We start from the raw sequence: 19,804 nt of genomic DNA on the forward strand, positions 1-19,804 counted from the left end.
CTTGCACTTTGGTGGGACTGGGTGTCTGTCGTTTTGGGAGTCTCTAAATCGTTATCCCGGATTTACACCTTAGTGATTGCACAAGGCATTCCACTACAGACTGTGCCAAGTCTGGACGGCAAGTTGCCTCGCTTGTTTTGTTGGAAAAATGAGTCCAACCGATGCTAAACGGGGGGCTAAACGCAGGAAGAACAAGCGGGGCGGTGGCAGTAGCTGCAGTGCTGTCTGCAATACTAGTGGCAAGGCCGGTGTTGCTCCGGCCCTGGGCTGTACGGGAACATCAACACCTGCCTCTGTCGTCAGTTTTTTAACATCTGGTAATACTGGGAGCGGGAATATAGGGTCCATCGCGGGCTTAAACGGCGAGGTAAGATTCACACACAATGTTAACCAGTGGATGTCAAGACTAGCTAGCGGTGTTATCAACGACAAATCTGATTTGGGCCCGAGAATGATGAGGGGAGTGCTGTTAGCATGGTAACAAATGCAACGTAGCAAGTAATTGGCTTAATTACAGCTAATGATAGTCATTATACTTGCTAATACAATGCCCATTAACAAGTATTATAGCTTAGCTGATCAGATGATTTTATTTTATAATGACAATTTGCCGTAAACATTAAGCTAACTTTCTTGTCTGAACACTTGTCTTACTCGTTAGCTTAAGTTAAGAGATCATAGCTGTATCGACAACAACTTGGGACACCAGGAAGCATTATTTTCAGCTAATACAGTTCGTGTAGGTGGAGATTACGGTGACAAAGCCAAGGTTACTTAGAAGTATCATTAGGTTCTTCACTGGTGGTTTACAGGGTACTGGCTCTTAGATAAACATTAATGGTAGCTAATGCTAGCAGCATTAGCAACTTGAATTTGGTCGGGTTTTACTGTGTTTTTACATACTGACTTGACTTTATCATTGTTGTTATTGTAATTATTTTGGATCCAAGTTTAAGTTAAACTAAATTAAATTTGTTTATTTTTCTGAAAAGCACAGTTATCCAATTAAACAGGACTATCATATATACCTCTGATAAACACTACAACAACTTCATCTTCTCAAAGTTCATGAGGCTTTCTGTGAATTCCAAATGTGCCTCATTGACATTTATATATACAAATTAAATAGCTTCTTTCCCTTCAGGTCAAACTGAACAGCAGTGTTGCTCCACAGTTTACGGAAGGCCCTGTTAATGCTGACTTCTCTGGAGTCCTTCAGGTAAATTTGCATCAGATCAACACTGTATTTGTGTTACAGATACCAGTGTTTTGGCTGCAGATTCTTGAAGCAACTTACCATAAAACCAGATTTAAGTTTGCATCACCATCAGCTTGAATGGGTTGTGTGATCCATGTAGTGCTGCAGGAAGTGGTCAGAGTACTGTAAACAATGGAGTAGAGGCCAATTTGCTGGACAGACGATGTAATGACCTTTCTAAATAAACCAAAGCTTGTATTTTACCTTGTTTTCTGAAACCAAAAGGCAGTTTGACCTGTTATTTTCCTTACACTCTGAAATAATACGTTTACATTTAGGCTACAATAATATACATTTAGTCATTTAGCACTCTTCTATACTATTTGAATCACATCAAGCAATACGATTCAAGCTTCGCTACATTAAGAAATACTGATGTAAGCTGCCTTTTTTTGAAGGACAGAATAGATTCAGAAGAGCAAAATAAGTTCAAGTTAAGTGAGTTAGTGTTTTAAAAAGTCAAAGTGTATGAGTCTTCAAGTTGATGGAAGGAAGAATGCCCCTGATCTGTTATCATTTGTTAGCTTGTTCCACAATCATGCAAATGTAGGTGAAGTTTATATCTGCAGATGTCATAGAACTTTCACAAATACCACGAAGAGTTAAATGTTCTAGTGCATTATCCCATGTAACATAAAATTTAGAGAAAGAAAAGTTAGTACACGAAATTAGGAACTGCACACAGAATTTGATCATATTAACTTCATTTTCATCTATTTATTGTGTTTTACTTTTGTTTCATTTTTCTGTAAACCAATTCCAAAAAACATTCATAAGTACATGGATAATCTGACATATTATTCTTCTAAATATTGTTAACATATGACTAATAACATCATAAAAAACACTTATTTATGTAGCACTGGAGAATCTTTTTTTTTTTTTTTTTTTTTTTTTTTTTTTTTTTTTTTTACAAAATAAGACATTTAATCCAGAACACAGGCAGAAATCTGACTTTTTTTCAGACATGTTGAAAATATGTTCTGTAGTTGCTAAAATTATCTGCCTATTTTCTTCTTTTTTTACCACCCTGATTTTTTTTCTTTTATTATTAATTTGTTAGTCATACTACTTTTTTTGCTATTGTTATTTAGCTTCCTCCCCTAGCATCTCTCAAACCTTCACAAACTAATTTATGTTTTACAGAAAGATATATTTAGAGTTCTCTATTAAAATCCCTTCATGCCTGAAAATGGCTTATGTGGCATTCCACACTTAGGCTTATACTACACTCACAGATCTATGAATATGCAGATTAGCCCCACCTTTGTCTCTGCCACTTGCCAGGCTGCAGCTGCTCACCATTAACTGCTTGAACACTTTTGACTCTTCAGCTTGACAACATTAGCAAACAGCAAATTGCCTTTTTCCAGATTGCCAGCTGACACATCCTATCCCATCCCACGTAGTGTCTCATATACTGGCTGATATGGTTCTTATCATTATTAAGTATCTGCTATTTTAGGCTTACAGTTAATTTTCAGATTTATTATGTTCATTGCTGTAATTAGTTAAAAAGAGGAACGTATAAATGACTGCAGATGACAATAGTCCTGAAATATTTTTTGTATCGTTTCTTTACATGAAAAAAACTTGAGTTGGCTTGCCTAATCTGACCTCTAGAGTGCATCAGATCGTATCGACATGGGGAAAAAATTTAGCAGCATTCTGATTTACTGCTTTGCTTTTCGGTGCATTGATGGTTCAGTCAGACTACACCACTGCTGCAGTGGTGTGTATGAAGATGAGCAACCCACCTCAATACCCACATAATCAGAATCTCCTGAGATCTATCTGTATTCTATAGCAGGAAGGGTTTCGAATTAACCATCTTTTAATACTCAAAACCTTTCTCTTACATACATTTATGTCGAAATCATTCACTGCAATTTCCACCTATTATTATCTTTGTTGTCTTCTATGGTCCGTTTACTGACTTGAGCGTATATCAAGTATATTTTTCAGTATTTTAAATGATGTGCCTGTTACTTTTTTATAAAAGTCTTGTTTTGCCTGCCGTGCTTCATTGAGGATTTAGGACCTGACTTGATGTATGTAGCAGAAGTTATGCATTGTAGGAGCGAGTTTAGTCTCAGTTTAGATTTTTATTAAAAATTGATAGCCAGTCAAAACTGAAAATATTAGATAAATAGACACAAGTTGATGTTAATATTTATTCCCTTAACAAAATATTAAAACAAGCCTTTTTGTTACCAAATACTATTCATAATATTTAAATTTAAATGTTGTTGTTGCTTTGTTAGTAGTTTTTATAAATTATTGCACATTAAAAAATTTTTTTCCTCCTATGTACCCCCCCCCCCCCCAACAGACTCCATTCACATTTGGCCTGAATCAGCGGGCACCCTACACAGCTGGTGATCGATGCCTCTTGTGCCGATGTGAGCGTAAAGACAGCGTTGTGCCTTCAGAGGCAGGCATCACAGGCCAGAATGGTACGGCACAGCCTGCCAGCACACCCAGTGCCCTCCAGCTGCCTCTGTGGGTATGTTCTGATTGCAGACGCACAGTAGAGAAGGAGGACCGACGCACTACTCTGGAGCAGTCATTAGGGGTAAGTCAACTGGGTTTGGAGAGATTTTAAAATGTTGAAGCTGACGGCTGAGACAACCAAAAGCTGCTGTAGTAAATGGGCTAGATAGGTGGGAATCCACTGTTGTGATGCAATTTGTTCTATCATCTTTTCCCTATCTGCAGTTAGTCATGCAGCTGTTGTTATTCTTTCAATGGATGAAGCAGCTCACTTGGCACTTCTGGTTTTGATACTGAGTAGCCCAAATGCATGCAGCCAACATGAGCTGCAGCTGTTGCTGTTAAGAGACAGTAATCATGGTCCGTCTGCAAAATTAAATGCCTCCAGCCTGCTTTGGCTTGGCTAACTAAATAACTGCTTCAAGCCCAAATATCTGCTTTGTTTCGTGATCTGAATATTATGAACTGAGTACATCTAGTACAACATGCAGTTAAACATATAAATATTGTAAATACTCTTATTTTTTTGTTTAATAGAGAATATAACAGCCCTTTTTTTTTTTTTTTTAAAATTTTCACTTTCCCCTTTTCTTGTTCATTGTAATTAAAGGGGGATATAGCTCTATATGGCTCTAAATGCGTCGTGTCAAATCAAAATCAACTGATTGACTCCAATGTTGTTGGTTAGTGTGGCATGCTATGCTGTACTGCTTAACACTTGTCCATTTGGTTCTGTGCCACTGTAATAACCTCTCTTGCTGGTTAAGGGGCTGATGAACTTTACCCCTGCCCATACCACCCTCCCCCCAATTCCACCTCCATACCTTTGAAACAAGAAGGTGTTGGTTAAATGAATATGTCTCAGTCCCGCCGTGAGCATGCTGTATGAAAAGGGCTTGTGTGTGAAGACTGATTCTCCATATAAAGAGCCTTTTTTTTATGTTGAACTGCCTATATGTGCTCAGCTTGTGTCTCTGTTGGGACAACACTGGAACATTATCACAGCTGTGGAAAAGCCACATTAAACAAAGCTTTTTCTCATCGACATGCAGCATCACTTCGTCATCTGGGTTGTGATTGAAGGAGGTAATTGTTAAAGCTGTTGGTTATTAACAGCTCGTCACTCTTGACCATTTTTTTTTTTTTTTTTAAAAAGGCCGTGTTTCACATTTGTATCTTAATTTCTTTACATGTTAATTGTTTTCTGACAACTGATTTAATTGGGAATTAATTTGAATAATGCATAGTTAATGCAGACCTAAAATAAATGTTTTAGTTGTATTTTGGATACATTATTTTAAAACGTTTGCTTAGAGACAGTAAGGTCTCATTCTCTGCTGATTTTATGTGTCCGAAGGCATAAAGGCACACTTATCATTGTTTTTACTTATTACACTTTTTAAGCATTCTTTGCCATCATAGTTTTTTTTTTTTCCAGATAACAGACTACATTTATAGAAAACCAACGCAAAATTAAATGAAAATGTACAGTTTGATTGGGAGAAGATGGCTCTGGTTTTAAGAAGTGATTCATTACTGGGTTTTGACAAAATCCAGTGACTTTGGAGTCAGATAACTCAGATATACTTTGAAGTACAAATGTCATTCAAAGTCTAAACTGGTCACAAAAGACCAAACTTTCTGCGTCTGAAATGACAAGTTAGTATTTTTTGTCAAATAATGAGTTTTTTCCATGAAATATTCATGCTACAGTGTGACTGCTACACTGTAGATTTTAGGCCTGAAAATTATAATGATAAAAAAAATCCTCTCACAGCCTTCTTTTATACCCGGTTTCTCCTGTAAATGTACAGTTTCAGCATCAAAATGTGGACATTTTTGCATTCTTTCACCTAATTTGGCCATCAGTACAATGTGCATGACAGTTTTCTTACAAAAAAAAGAAGAATTGGGACGAGCACAAGACTGTGCCAATCTCAACTTTTATTGACCCACATTAAGTTTGACCCCATGTTTTTCCTTTTAAGGCAGGAGGTGAGGGATCATTTTAACCTAAAATTGAACATGCATAGTGGACAGTAGAATAAAATAAAAGCATATGTGTGTTAAGCAGGTGTTTTTGATGGTATATTACTTAAAATTCTTAATGTGTGATCTTTTACCTCACCGTGACAACAGAGGTTATAGTTTTATCTGTCATTATGTTTGCAACTTTCAATATATATGCAAATAATTCCTCAATAAATGATCATGGTGCTTGGCTAAAAAACACTGCAGATGTCCCCAACAGCTATTACAATATATCAATGATAGATCTGGATCCTTGCAAAAGCCTGGTTATTCTGATCCAGAACAGGAAAAATAAGCGACCTTTGGAATTTTCATAAGTGCAAGAAAATAAACTAAGATATAAACATAAATCAAGTGCCACAATACAGCTGACACAGTGTGTGTTCGTTATTACAATGAATCTATCTAATGTAAGACTATAACAGGGTAGGAGTCACAACATGGGTGGAAATGAGCTGCTTGGCAGAAGTCTGCGCTCTGAGTGCTTGTTCTAGTTGTTTAAGGGATAACATCTCTGTATCTCTGGTCTACCTCTGTGGGAATTGGACAGGTTTTTTTTTGGTGTACTGTCCTTCCCAACACTCACGCGAACATGCTGGGCTCATGGTAGCATCTGCAGGTGCTCCTTACATCTTTAGAAGTTTTGATGTAGTTTAGTTTCTGGACATGCATTTGCACAGTGCTTTTCCCATCTTCTGTAGACTTATATTTCTGAATGTGAAACAATCTTCGCTGTGAGCTGCTCTTGGTTGTTTTGGTTTTTTTGTTGGTGTTTAGCTGTGCTAAAGAGATAGGTAAATATGCGTACCTCTGTGAAAATATTAATTGCACTTGATTTGTGTCTCATATGTTTGTGTAACCTCATGCATAAATGCCAGCAGACTTGTCGTTACATTATTGCTAGTTATATATAGATCTAAATTTCGCTTTAGTTTTCTGAATTGGTTGCTTTGGTAGATATATTTCCTGTTTGAAAATACTATTGTCTTAGATGTTGGTCTTGGGTTTGGTATCTTCCCAAATATATTGTTTGATTGCATCCTAATTAAAGGTGATATCAACTGAACTTGAGACCCTAGTGCCCCTTATAACCATCTTCAAAACAGTTGAAAACATCATGGAACAGCTGCAGAAGTTATCCAAAAAACTGTTCTGTTTTTTTTAATCCGCATTTTAAATTTTGTTTTGTCCACAGAGTCAGGACTTTCTTTTGCACATGCCAGGGAGTAATGGAACCATGGGACGGGAAATGGCCATGGCAGACAGACTGACCAATGCTGCACCTACACTACCCATGCTTCCTGCTCCGGACCTCACTGCACCAATGCCTTCTGATACGGTTTGCAGCTGTGAAGCCTGCAATGAAAGACGGTCAGTTAATTTTGAAGTAAGATTAAATTGATTGAAGATTATTCTTGGTGTGTTTTTGTTGAGATTTTTGTAAATTTATGATGCTGACAGGGAGATCTCTGCTGAATCGGAACGGGAGTCACAGCAGCTCCAGAACCACTGGTCGGAGGTTCGCTATCTGGTGCGTTGTATCTACCGGCAGACAGGGACACCACTTGCAGATGACCATGACCAGCCCCTTGAAAGAGACAAAGAAGGCATGAAGGAGCTGGTGGACAGGTACCATCATAAAAAGATCTTTTTTTTTTTTTTTTTTTTTTTCCCTCCACTAGGGGTCTCTGTTGAGCTATACAAGCCCCTATAAACACAAGTAACAAGCCTCTTAAAAAAACAAAAACAAAAAAAAAACAAAGGCTTGAAAACCTTAGAATAACTTGCAACAATACAGCTTCAACTTTGTTACAGTGCCATCTCGTGAGCCAGATATATGTGTAATTTGGAGATTAAGTAATTTTGGATTTAATTTACTGTCTTTTTAAAGTATTTTTAAAAATAGCTTAAAATTAAATGGTGTTTTTTCCACTTGTAGACTTTGTTTAAAAGATCCATATCAGCTCTACCAGCGGCTGGAGCAGCAGGCTCGAGAGTATGTCTTGGAGGTGAAAGTGCGGCTACTGAAGCATCTTTCTGCGGGTTCTAAGACTACGGGACTTTCAGGGACTGTAGCTGCAGTCCAGGGTCCTCCTCAGGCCCATCAGTTCGTCTCCCTGGTGCTAGAAGAGTATAGCGCCCTCTGCCAAGCTGCACGCACCATCAGCAGCTTCCTACTCACCCTGGTTAGTTTGTGATTAGTGTTTCTAATATAAGTTGTATAAAGTCATGAATCAGATCAGTCTGATATAACACCATATTAGCATATCCAATAACTTTTTTTTTTTCTTATATTGTTTTGGTTGTAATTCTAATATTTTTCTTCCTACCTTTCTTTGGTCCCTGTTTTTTTCTCTCCAGGAGAATGATCACCTCCAGAAATTTCAGGTGACATGGGAGCTACACAACAAGCACCTTTTTGAAAATCTGGTGTTCTCTGACCCAGTCTTGCACAGCAGTTTACCAGCACTCATTGCACAGCTGAAGTAAGTCATTGTTCCTCTTTAAAAATACAAACTATGGCATGTTATTCTGTCAACATGATCTTGTCTTGCTGTGTTTATGTTCTAATTTGTAGCTACTGATTGTTGTTTTTTTTTTCTTGAATCATTAAAATGTGTTGTTCCTCGTGGTTAATAAAGATGGGTGTCTTATTCTCTCTCCCAGTGATCTTTTACTCAAGTGTCAGGTGTGTTATATTTCTCCTTTTTATTTATTTATTTATTTATTTATTTTTATTTCCAGACACGGTACAGCCTCTCATGATTCATACAATGAAGATATGTACCAGACTTTGTTAGAGAGCTACCAGCAGCTGCAGCAGGAGATGGCTTCAGTGGCTGCTGAATGGCAGGAGTGTGAGAAGAGGATAGATGACTATGTAGATGAACAGGTATGCATTCTTAAGTTTAAACATTTCACAAAAGCTGAGTGTTTTTTGTACAACGTTGTTTTGTAAAGGTGATGTTTTAGGTATTATTCATATACATCTTTGTAGCTGCTTTTTAAGGTGGAGGGTCAGACTTTCACCAACCAAAGAACAGAACCACATAAGTCCTTGATCAGCAAAAATGTAAGAGTTCAAAGTTCCGACTGAATAATTTTACTTCAGTTTCTCTTTTTGATCTAAGTTTGTAAGTTTGTTTAGCTTTCATTATCTGTCCATTTCCAGACTTTGAAAACAAAACAGCGAATGCTGAAGGAGGATTGGGAGTTCTTTAAGCAGAGGAGGTTTATAGAAGAACAGGTACTAATTCACAAGCATCTCACGGTGGATTTAAATTTGCATTTGCACGCTCTGAAGCCTTTTTGTGTTTTGTTTTTTTTTCTTTCTTTTTAGTTACCGAACAGTAAAAAGTCATCCACCGGAGACAACAATTTCACAGACACGATGAGAATGCTTTCATCTCGTCTTAGCATCCCAGACTGTCCAAACTGTAATTACAGAAGAAGGTATGTTTTTAATTTTGATTGCTGTGTCATCGGCTGGGGGGGCTTCTTGTCATCTTCTGTGCAGAAAAATCAGACTTACCTAAAAGTTATTAGTGTTTAAACCTAATTTTATCTGTCATTCAACACGTTGACACTCAAGAATAAAATTTGCACTTGGGTCCAGCAGCATCATCTAAAAAGCCATATAACAGATATTATAACTGCAATAAATCCAAATGTAACAGATTTAGGATTTTTGTAATACTACTTTTCTCTTTAAATAAAGACCATAAATGAGCGGGATTGTTTCTGTGTCAGATATTACTTCACTTACCAGCTTCAAGTTGTCCAAAGTAATGACTGTTGCACAAGGACTCACTTAATCCATCTCCTTCAGAACACACATTACAAAGCTCTTCTCTCAGCTCCAAAGTGTGTTTTCCATAGTTTTTTTTTTTTTTTTTAAACCAACTTCCTGCTCTGCACCAACTGTTGCAGTCTAAGATGTTCTGTAACATGTTTAACAAAAATCAAAAACACTGAAATATTTCAATATTCCTACTGAGGTTTATAGACAAAATGACTTGGATCTGAGTACTCAATATAGTTTGATTTAATGAAACGTCTTTTTTTTTTTAAACTATGAATAGAATTTTTTCTACATGTTAATGTTTTTTACTCTCTGTTTTTTACGATTTGGAAACTGGTGCTTATCTATAGGCATTTTGAATACTCAGAGTTTGTGAATGATCAAGAAGTATTATTTAATAAATAACTATGATTTCAATAAATATTATTTCTGATCAATAAACATTATGTCCATAATTAAAAGTGAGTATTTTTTTTAAGGACATGCAATATTAGTCTTGTTTTTTCCAACTTCTTCCAACAGATGTACATGTGATGACTGCAGTCTCTCCCACATTCTGACATGTGGCATAATGGATTCACCCATCGCTGAGGACCTCCACATCAAGCTGCCCTTGCAGGGTGAACAGTCCCAGGATTACCTGGCAGAAGTGCATCCTCCCAGTCTCTCCTCTGGCAGTTCAGCATCTGGCTCCAACTCAAGTTCTCCCATCACCATTCAGCAGCATCCGAGGCTCATACTGCCAGAAGGAGATGCTAGCACATTGTAAGTCAGCCTCTCACTTTTCTAAAAACTAGTTGTAACTCGGAGCGCACCCTTGAAAACAAACGATTTATGTGAGCTGTTTTAAATGTTGCAAGACATAATTTACTTTTGAAAGCAGTTATGTTGTTTGTTTTTTTTACTCTCTTTTTAAAATGAATATTTATTTCTGTGTTTGTAGTATTAGTGATGATGACGAAGTGCCTCCATTGTCCAATAAGTTCGGGGACATCTATCCTATGAGCAGTTATGAGGAAAACAGTGTTGTGACAGCTGCTGTGAATGGTCTTCATACTAACATCAATGGGGAGGGTGAAAACATGACACTGAAGGCAGGGGTGAGTGATCTACTCACCCAAGATTAGTAGTGAAAATCCCTGCTGAGTTTCTGGATGATGGAAGCGATAATCATTATGAGTTGCTTACTGGTAATTTGGGAAATGTACCGTTCCTCACCCATTACTCAATTCCTTCTCTTTTTCCGGCTCAGTCCCCTCACATTACCAGCAGTAGTTCATCAGAAGGCGATGAGGAGGAACCTAACGGCGAGGCTGTTGGAGAGTCCCCAGTTCAGCAGGAAGAGCTTTCCTCAGGAAAGAATAACAGTGCTCCTCCCTCCTACAACCACCAACAGGTACTGTAGCACCCAGAAGGAGTTTTCTTTGGCAATTCTTTGTAAATGAAGCAATTGCTTGTGGCCATAGTGTGCTAAGAATAAACCTTGTAGTCGTCAAAATTTGGACGGAATTTTTCCTGCTAGTTGTGGAGACATAAGGAAGAAGCTGATGTTACTTTTATCTCACCATAATCCCCCCTGCCAGAAAGCACATCTGTTGAGAGCACAAGCTGGGATATGTAGCAGCATACCCCAACACAGTGGTATTGAAAAATAGATTGTATCAATGTTTACGTTAATTAAAAGGAAGATGCACACAAATTTATTCTGATTCTTATGGATGATTTTTGTAATTTATGCATATGTGACGTGGTCATGCACTGGGTACCCACTGGGTGGGCAGAAAACTAATTATTTAAAGGTAGGGTAGGAGATCCTGGAAATACGGCTTAAGCTACATGATTCAAAAGTCTAAACCCCCCCCCCCCCCCCCCCCAACTGTATGTTGAAGTAGTATGCCAGCTAATGTAGCTAGCTAGCCAAGCTCTGCCTCTGGCTTCAGTGCCTTTACAAGTGCTCCGAGCCTCTGGAAGTCCATGATTCACGCATGAAGGCGGGCAGGCGCAGAGCGGAGAGGCACAAATGTCTGAGTTTGACCTCTGATGACGACCCAAGATGTGGACTATTGCCCGTCTGTGGCCATGAAGGGGAAGACAAAGGACAATAGTTCACGTGTTTGATGTTGTCAGATGGAAACTGGAGACCTGAGGCCAGGCCATAAGTTTCCAGTTTGCCCAGATGATCACACAGATTCAGGCTTCTCGCTGGTGTTTCTTCACAGTAAAAGCATATTTCCAGTTTGCGCACCTTCTCACCTCGACAGTTTGATCAGTCAAAAACATCACTGTCTTAAATCGCTTTAATTTCCTCGACAAAGATGAACAAGGCCTATTTCCCTAAACAACTTCTGCGCTCCCAGTGCTGTTATGTGTGTGTGCGTTCATGATGTATGCATAAATCACAAAAACCGCAGATTACTTCATCTTTTGCATTAATGGAAAATCCTTTCACACCCTCCAGAATGCTGGTTCATTTATTTTGAATATATATTGACCATCCTCAGGTAGAGCAGGTTCAGCATGTCTGCGAGTGCCATGTGTGCAACCAGGACCCCAGCTCATCCACCTTGGGTCCTGCCACATGTCTGCCACCCAGTCGGCTCCACGCTGTGCCTCCCCCCGCTGTGGGACACCAGTTCTTCACAGACAGCAAGACACCCCCCGCACACCCTGCCCTCCACTTGTACCCACATATCCACGGCCACGTGCCCTTGCACAATTTCTCCCGGCCCCTACTCCACCCTACACTCTACCCACCCAGTCCTCCTCTCACACACAACAAGGTGAGGATCATTTTTGTAGCCAAAGCATCTGTCCAGCTTCTTATAGATTTATTTCTTCGTTGTAATCAATTGTTGTATAAAATCAAAGTGTGAAGAATGTCTTTAAGGGAAATTTGATTCATTTCCTTATCACTGGGGTTTTTTTTTTCTTTAAGGTTCCAGGAATAAAAACTAAGCTTTGTGTTGTAGTTTCACTTACTGTCACTGTAATTTCTGTGTTTGCCACAAGGGGATGGACGAAAGCCAAACTAGAAACCCCAACAGCATTCCGTACTTATTTCCCACTAAATGACCTTTTTTTTTTTTTTTCTTTTCTTTTTTTTTTTTTTTCTTTCTTTCTTCCTTAAGCCTCTTCCCCCAAACCCCACATCAAACCACTCAGCGGCCAAGCAGCCAGCCTTCAGCACATCGATACCAGAGCACGTATACCAGAACTGCTTTGGTAGTACAGGTGGAGCAGGTGACTGGAACAGCTCACTTCAGTGCCTCTCTCTCAAGTTTGAGAATCTGTGGGATGCTGCTGTGATGAAGAGCTGGAATCCATCTGTGTTGTTGCACGAATGCCTGCCAGGTGAGCCACCCGACAACGGCAGAAACAACTAAACCAAAAGCTGTTAAAACAGAGATCATCATTATCTGTCTGTGGTAATCCACAGGTGACATGCTTGGACCGCCTCTCACTGATGTGCCCCTTCCACAAACACCTTCTGTTTCCCTCCAAGGGGAGCATCCCCCACTGCCCACACCTCTAACCCCTTCTTCTTCATCGTCATTGTCATCATCATTATCATCGTCGTCGTCGTCATGTTCCTCTTCTGAATATAAAGAGCCGAAGAAGACTGGCGCCAAGAAGAAGTGTCTCTACAATTTCCAGGATGCCTTCATGGAAACCAGCCGCATAGTAATGGCCACGTCTGCCGCCACATCCTCTGTGTCCTGCACTGCCACCACTGTCCAGTCAAGTAATAACCCACCCATCCACCTTGCATCTAAAAGACCCAACTCAATAGGTAATATAGGAAGTAGGAGTAGTCGTTAGGTTTGTACTGATAAAGTTTTCTTGTGATTAAATCAATGATCACTCATAAAGTTGTCAAACACACATATTTGAATAAGAAATCTTTTTTTTTTTTTTTTTTTTTTTTTAACTATTAAGGAAAGTGAAGCATATTTTTGAACAACTGTGTGAGATATTCATTAATAGCATTCAGCAGGTTAATCATTTAGTATTTTGGGATTTATTTGTTATTTGGTTGATTCCGTAATTTTTAATCGAAGTACGAAGAGATTGTAAAATAGATGCTTAATGCCATTTTTCTGTGTGAAAGGTCAGCCAAGCAATTACTGTTTGCAGATGATGAATTTAGTCTTGTAGACTTTTGCTGTACAGCAGCGTCAGAAAAGAAGAAGTGAAACTGCAGTCATAGAGCTTCCTTTGGAAGCTTTGACAGACTTTCTGTTGGGCTGTCTGACCTGTTGTATGAGACTATGAACCTCAAACATGGACTTTTATTTTAGTCATTACAGATATTATTGTAATATGATACACGTATCACCTAAATGATGAGAGGTCTTAGCACAAAAAAAAAAACATTCTTAACACAACAAAATTCATAACTGTGTGTGAAATGCAAGCAAATGGGTGTCTCTTCACACCCATACATACGACCACACACTTCTTGCTGGTCATCGGACATGATGGAATAGGAATATTTTTGTTTTGTAGTGTTGTTCTGCATGGTATACCTTTAGGTTTATCAGCCATAATATGTAGCCCGAGAGAAACTTTGGCTTACAGGAGAGTTTAAGTTCTTGGTCCAAGTTAAAGTTAAAGTATAGTTTGATTGTTGTGTTTAATTTCAAATAGTTTTGGAGTCCTCCGAGTAATTTATTCCTATTTATTTTATGAAAACAAAATCGGTGCTTTTAGTGTCAGATGCTTCAACAAGCTCTTAACTTTTGTTGTAAAACTAAAGAATTTAATTTTCCACATAGAAAGTAAACTTTACAACATTTATTCAGCATCTGATGAAAATTTATTTTAAATTATGGAAATGTTTTACCTGTGAAGCAAACGGCATCGCCAGCACGCTGCATTGGAACTGTAGTTGCTTTAACTTTTCTTACAATACAATTGCAACTGCGAGAAATGCCACTGTGGCCTTTTCTAATCTCTCAGCCACACACTAGATCTACCAGCATCTGTTATTAATGCTGGTAATAAGAAAAATGTAACTGTTTATCAGCATTTATTTGCTTCAGCACAAACACAATGTTTGAACACGGCAGCAACACTTTAGTGTCAGTGCTCACAACTCGGCAGTAAAGCTCTGTTTGGGTTGAACCTTTTTTTTTTTTCATTTTTGAGGAGACCCACGGTATATGAATGTGTTTTAATACAGTTAGTTAACAGACTAAAATAAAGGATATAATTCTGTGTGTTCTCTAGATGAGGTATTTCACAGTCTCGGTAAAGAGGACCACAGGCAACCCACGTCAGCCATCTCCAGAAACTGCTCCACAGGACTGACTTCTCTCCCCCCACTTGTGGGCCCTGCCCTACCCCCAGCACCCACAACGCACCTCCCTACAATGAGCTCGCAGCCCTTTCCAAAGATGGCCACTCAGGCTCCAGACTTTGTGGAGTCCCAGCAGGGTCTATGCCTCCCACCTGCAGAACCTCCAGCGCCTTCAGCGGATGGTCCTGTCAGTGCCCCCCCTAGTGTCTGCAGGTACGTCTATGAACTCAGACTCATTTGAGAGGGAAAGTAATTCAGTCTGTTGTGATGAAGGGAAAATCCAGGTGTGGATAGTGTTTGGTTTTAAACAAGATGTTTTTCTCAGTGATCCTGACTGCGAAGGCCATCGCTGTGAAGGTAACGGCTCTTATGAACATCAGCCATACGACGGGGAGGAAAGTCAGGATGAAGACAGCTGCTCCGAGCACAGCTCCTCCACCTCCACTTCAACCAACCAGAAGGAGGGAAAATACTGTGATTGCTGCTACTGCGAATTCTTTGGCCATGGAGGGGTAAGACTCACTGACGTTGCCATGTTCACCTGAAATGATTGTAATTCCACAAGAACAAGTTCCTTTGCTGGGATTAAATCACACGCAAAAGCTGGCGGGCAAGATTTGGACATGGAGTCCTTCGCCCGTGCTTTAGTTCGGTTATACTGTAATGTTTACGTAACATTGAAGCTACTATGCAACTGCTAGTTCATCTCCTTTAGTGTTTCACACCAACTTTGTCATTACTGCTTTTTATTCTTTCTGTTGCATCTGAATGTGACATACCACGGTGCACCTGGTGAATCATTAATGCAGGATTAATTTCTTCATCTATACAGTTACTGTTGTTTTCTGTATGATTTCCAGCCACCAGCTGCTCCTACCAGTAGAAACTATGCAGAAATGCGTGAGAAACTGCGCTTGCGCCTGACAAAGCGGAAGGAGGAACAGCCAAAGCGAGAGGAACAGCAACCGATGATAGAAAGAGATGGAGGGGTGGAGGACCACAGGCGGGTGGAGGACCTGGTTCAGTTCATCAACAGTGCTGACAGTAAACCCACTTCCAGTTCTAAGGCAGCCAAGCGAGCAAGGCACAAACAAAAGAAGGTCATTTATTTCTCCTGTTTGACTCATTTTTAGAGCAATCAATATTCTGCAGTTTGCATCAACCTTCCCTCTAAGTCTCTTGTCACAACTTCTGGCAGACATAACCATATGGCTAAGATGGGGTTGTTTTGATTGATGTGTCGAAGGTACCTTTATCCTGAAGGTGTATGTCTTTGTGTGGTTCAGATGGAGGAGAAGGCTCGTTTGGAGGCAGAGGCCCGTGAAAGGGAGGAACAGCAGCTGATGGAAGAGCAACACAGGCGGCAGCGGCAGGAAGAGGAAGAGGCAGCACTTCAAAAGGAACTGCTACGGCTGCAGGAGCTGCAGCAACATCGCGCTGCTAAGAAGAAAAAGAAAGAGAAAGCAAAGGAAAACACTGCACCCCCTCAAAACAACCCACAACCCCTCAAACAGACAGCTCAGAACGTCCTAGATAACCTTCAGAACGGAAAGTCACAGCTGCTTCAAACCCTCATTCGCCTCCCTGACCAGAAAGAACCGAAATTTGAGCTCCCATCCCAACCCAACTCGCAGCACAGCCCAAAACGCCCCACTGAAAAGGGGCTTTCTATTGAGACCAACACCCCCGACTCCCCAGTCATCCTCCACAACGGCACATCTCCTCTTGACGTCAGTAGTAAGATGAAGGTCAAGCAATCTGTGAAGGTGGCTAATTCTGAGGCTGCTGTTAAGAGATCTTTGGAGTTACCCAAAAGCTGTGATGACACTGCAAAGCTAGCTAATGGCACCTCTCCTACCACTACAACAGACACCAAAGCGATGCGAGTCAGTCCCGCCGAGGCCCTCATTTCTCTCCCAACCACTGAACCGCGCAGGGAGGAAAGAAGTACTTGCAGAAGTGTCAGTGGAAAAAGGCAGCAAACACAACCCCTCACCCAAATCAAGGATGACAGGATAAGTCCCCCTGTGTCAAACTCTTCCCCCTCCCCCCCTCCAGCCTCACAGTCTGAGCAAATGCACCAGAATGGCAAGCTCCCCAATGCAGAGTCACCGCAGCCCAAAGGCAAGGCTAAGAAGAGCAAGAAGAAGAAAGGGGAGAAGATGAACAGCTCCATCGGTTGGTATAACTGACATGCATAGTTAGGTTTGATCATCTGATTGTGTGTTAACTAGTTCTGACATGTTAACTGCATTTTGTCCATTTACAGTGGAAATTTAACCCCAATGTTTTTTTTGGCAATCACCTTAAAAACCAGGAAGAGTAAATCATTCTTTACTCTTTGAACCAGTCTATCACGAGAGGAGTATATTAAGTGGCAGATAAGCTAAAGCTAGCACCAGCAGAATTATTCCTCAAGTCAAGACAGAATATAATCTACATAATGGTAAAGGTAACCTGTCCAGCAAATTGACGGTATTGTTCTAAACACCTGCTGTTATTTCCTGTACTCTGTAGAGAAGCTGCTGCTCCTGGTAGGGGTGTGTCTTCACTGAAGCCTGTTGCATAGCATAGCTGTTAGTTTGTTCAGTCATTACTTTACATCACATTAGTGAACATTTATATTGTTAGATTAGACTGTACTTTGAAAATACATGTTGATGTTCTTTTTCAGAGAATAAACACAGCATATAGTTTTTATTTCATGCACTTTAAAAAAAAAAAAAAAAAAAGCACAATATATGTTAAAAAAAAAAAAAAAAATCTTTATCTACTGTGTTATGGACAGTTTGAGCCATTTTAACATGACGTTTATTTTCACTTCTTAGACAATCAAAACCATACTAAAAATAGTGTATCTTAGGCACGTTCAGAAACTTGGATTCCCATTAAATCCATTGGAAAAATGTGTCCAAACTGGTCATTGATAGATCTGTTAAGGATGAAGTAACTGATGTTTTGTGTGAAGGAAAATTCAAATAGAAGCTGAAGTGGCTAACTTTGCATGTAGTTCCTCTCTGATGTTGTAGTAGTTGTTGGTACATGGCCTAATGTGATGAGGAGCAGGACTGGAACCAGGGAATTATTTTCAAGCATCAGCAGAATATTTATTTGCTGGTAGTTTTACAAATGACTTTGTTTTTGAAGTTGTTTTTGTTTTGTTTTTAGATGATGTATTCTTGCCCAAAGACATTGACCTGGATAGCACTGAGATGGATGAGACGGAGAGGGAGGTGGAGTACTTCAAAAGGTATTTGTGACGTTGTGGTTACACAAATTGACCAGCGAAGTCTGCTGATGAACATGAATATCAGACATATTTCCTGTCTTTTTCAGCCATTGACACATGTAGCAGAGAATTCAGTTACATGTCCAAGCAGTTTTCTTTACTTCATGCTTTTCCAGTTCACAGCAATGTGTAAATAGTTGCCCAGAAACAGCAAACAAGGCAGTAATTGGGAAACGGCAAGCACATTAACACTTCAGACTAAATAGTTTTTCAGCTGATTCTAAAAGGAAAAACATTTTCAATGTGTTTTTAAAGCCTTAGGATACAAATACTGATTATCTATGATGGTTTAAAATCTCTATTGTTTGTTTGTTTTCTTTTGTTCCAGATTTTGCTTGGACTCTGCCCGGCAGAACCGTCAGCGGCTTTCCATCAATTGGTCAAACTTTAGCTTGAAGAAAGCTACATTTGCTGCACATTGAGGATGTTCGAAACTGTCAGGACACAAATCAGTACCTTAACAACTATACAAGCCCACCCCAACCCTCCATCCCTATCCCTTTTACCTCCACCCACTTGTCCTCCCACAACTTCTTCCCGGCTGTGCCCAAATCACGCCCACGCTGCCTTGCTTTGTTTTTGTCCCTGTGTGTGGTTACAACACAGATCCATCTGGACTGATCCCACCTGCAAAGCTGAGATGAAGTGACACAAAAAGAATCACAGAATGCTACTTTGCATCTGATTAATTTTCCTTGCGTGCTTGTGTGCTTTTAGTCTGAGTTGAGCATTTCTCTTGACTGAGTGAGCCAGGGTCTGAAATGCTTTTCTTCCACTGGTTTAGCTGTAGTCAAAAGATGCTTACAATGTCTGGATGGTTTCCGTCGAAGAAAAAAAGAAGAAGAAATGAATACATTATTTAAAAAAAAAAATAAAAAAAAAGACTATGGAAACTCCAAAAAATGAAAAGTGTAATAAATTAAAAGCTGTATTTGAGATATTGTGACTTACTATCCCGTTGTTCCTAGCACGGCATCTCATCCACACAATTGACAAGGGAATGGGCTCGGTTAGCTGGTTTCCACTTCCCCCTTCCCCCCTCCACCTCCACCATATCTCACAGAAAGGAGGAAGCCGTAATACTTGACAATGTTCGTTTTTTGGTTTTTAAGTTCTGTTTAACAAACGGAGTAAAAGTGTACCAGTTACAGTTTTTTTTGTTTTCTTTATTTTTGACCTGTAGCCAGCTTGTATCAGAATACTTTCCGAATGAAATTGAAAAAGAACAATACTCACACTATAAATCTGTCATAGAGTGTATATTGTATTAACATTGAAGCCAGACTGGCTACTTTTAACATATTGTTAAGTAATATTAAATCTTGTCTTTCTTTTTTGAAAGATGGAATACAGTAGTATGGCAGGATTATGTGTCTTGTGTGAAATTTTATTTTCTACACACAGTAAAAGTTCTCCAAGGAAGTACAGTCATTAGCATTCATTTCAAGAAGTACAGTTGGCCTCGAACTGCATGTAAGGTTTATTGTCAAATGTGAAAATTTCCAGCTCTTCATTCCTAGATCACAAGGAACGTTATAAATATCTCAGTTTAATTGATATAACAAGTTTTTTTCACTCCAATCCCAACACTTGGCCACATTTAGCAATGTATGCTAAATGTACAAGTATTAC

The 19,804-nt window shown here is 39.5% G+C and overlaps 1 protein-coding gene across 3 annotated transcripts; it reads left to right on the plus strand.

Annotated features, from left to right (window-relative positions):
• Positions 1-19,447, plus strand: fam193a (family with sequence similarity 193 member A). 3 transcript variants are annotated; one of them, XM_079238143.1, is made up of 23 exons: positions 1-367; positions 1,145-1,219; positions 3,591-3,833; positions 6,978-7,153; positions 7,244-7,411; positions 7,722-7,968; positions 8,144-8,268; positions 8,528-8,675; positions 8,781-8,855; positions 8,955-9,029; positions 9,123-9,235; positions 10,107-10,349; positions 10,528-10,684; positions 10,837-10,980; positions 12,086-12,364; positions 12,713-12,935; positions 13,021-13,374; positions 14,814-15,096; positions 15,209-15,395; positions 15,744-15,983; positions 16,170-17,061; positions 18,052-18,133; positions 18,501-19,447. In XM_079238143.1, the coding sequence occupies exons 1-23, from the start codon at positions 149-151 to the stop codon at positions 18,592-18,594; spliced, it is 4,842 nt and encodes a 1,613-aa protein (XP_079094269.1). In that variant the 5' UTR covers positions 1-148; the 3' UTR covers positions 18,595-19,447. The 3 variants fall into 3 exon arrangements, with proteins under 3 accessions (XP_079094269.1, XP_079094270.1, XP_079094271.1); XM_079238144.1 differs by having other exon boundaries at positions 13,021-13,326; XM_079238145.1 differs by lacking the exon at positions 10,528-10,684 and having other exon boundaries at positions 10,107-10,233.
• Positions 19,448-19,804: the final 357 nt, after the last annotated feature.

This window comes from Telmatherina bonti, assembly GCF_933228915.1.
Source record: "Telmatherina bonti genome assembly, chromosome: 3".
Taxonomy (NCBI): Eukaryota; Metazoa; Chordata; class Actinopteri; order Atheriniformes; family Telmatherinidae; genus Telmatherina; species Telmatherina bonti.

What these genes read in the sequence shown, in the direction of transcription:
- fam193a (XM_079238143.1), top strand. Translation starts at nt 149, where the DNA reads ATGAGTCCAACCGATGCTAAACGGGGGGCTAAACGCAGGAAGAACAAG. An exon ending in GGAGGTTTATAGAAGAACAG is followed by an intron (nt 9,030 to 9,122) that starts GTACTAATTCAC and finishes CTTTCTTTTTAG; the next exon opens with TTACCGAACAGTAAAAAGTC. An exon ending in GCCCCCCCTAGTGTCTGCAG is followed by an intron (nt 15,097 to 15,208) that starts GTACGTCTATGA and finishes TGTTTTTCTCAG; the next exon opens with TGATCCTGACTGCGAAGGCC.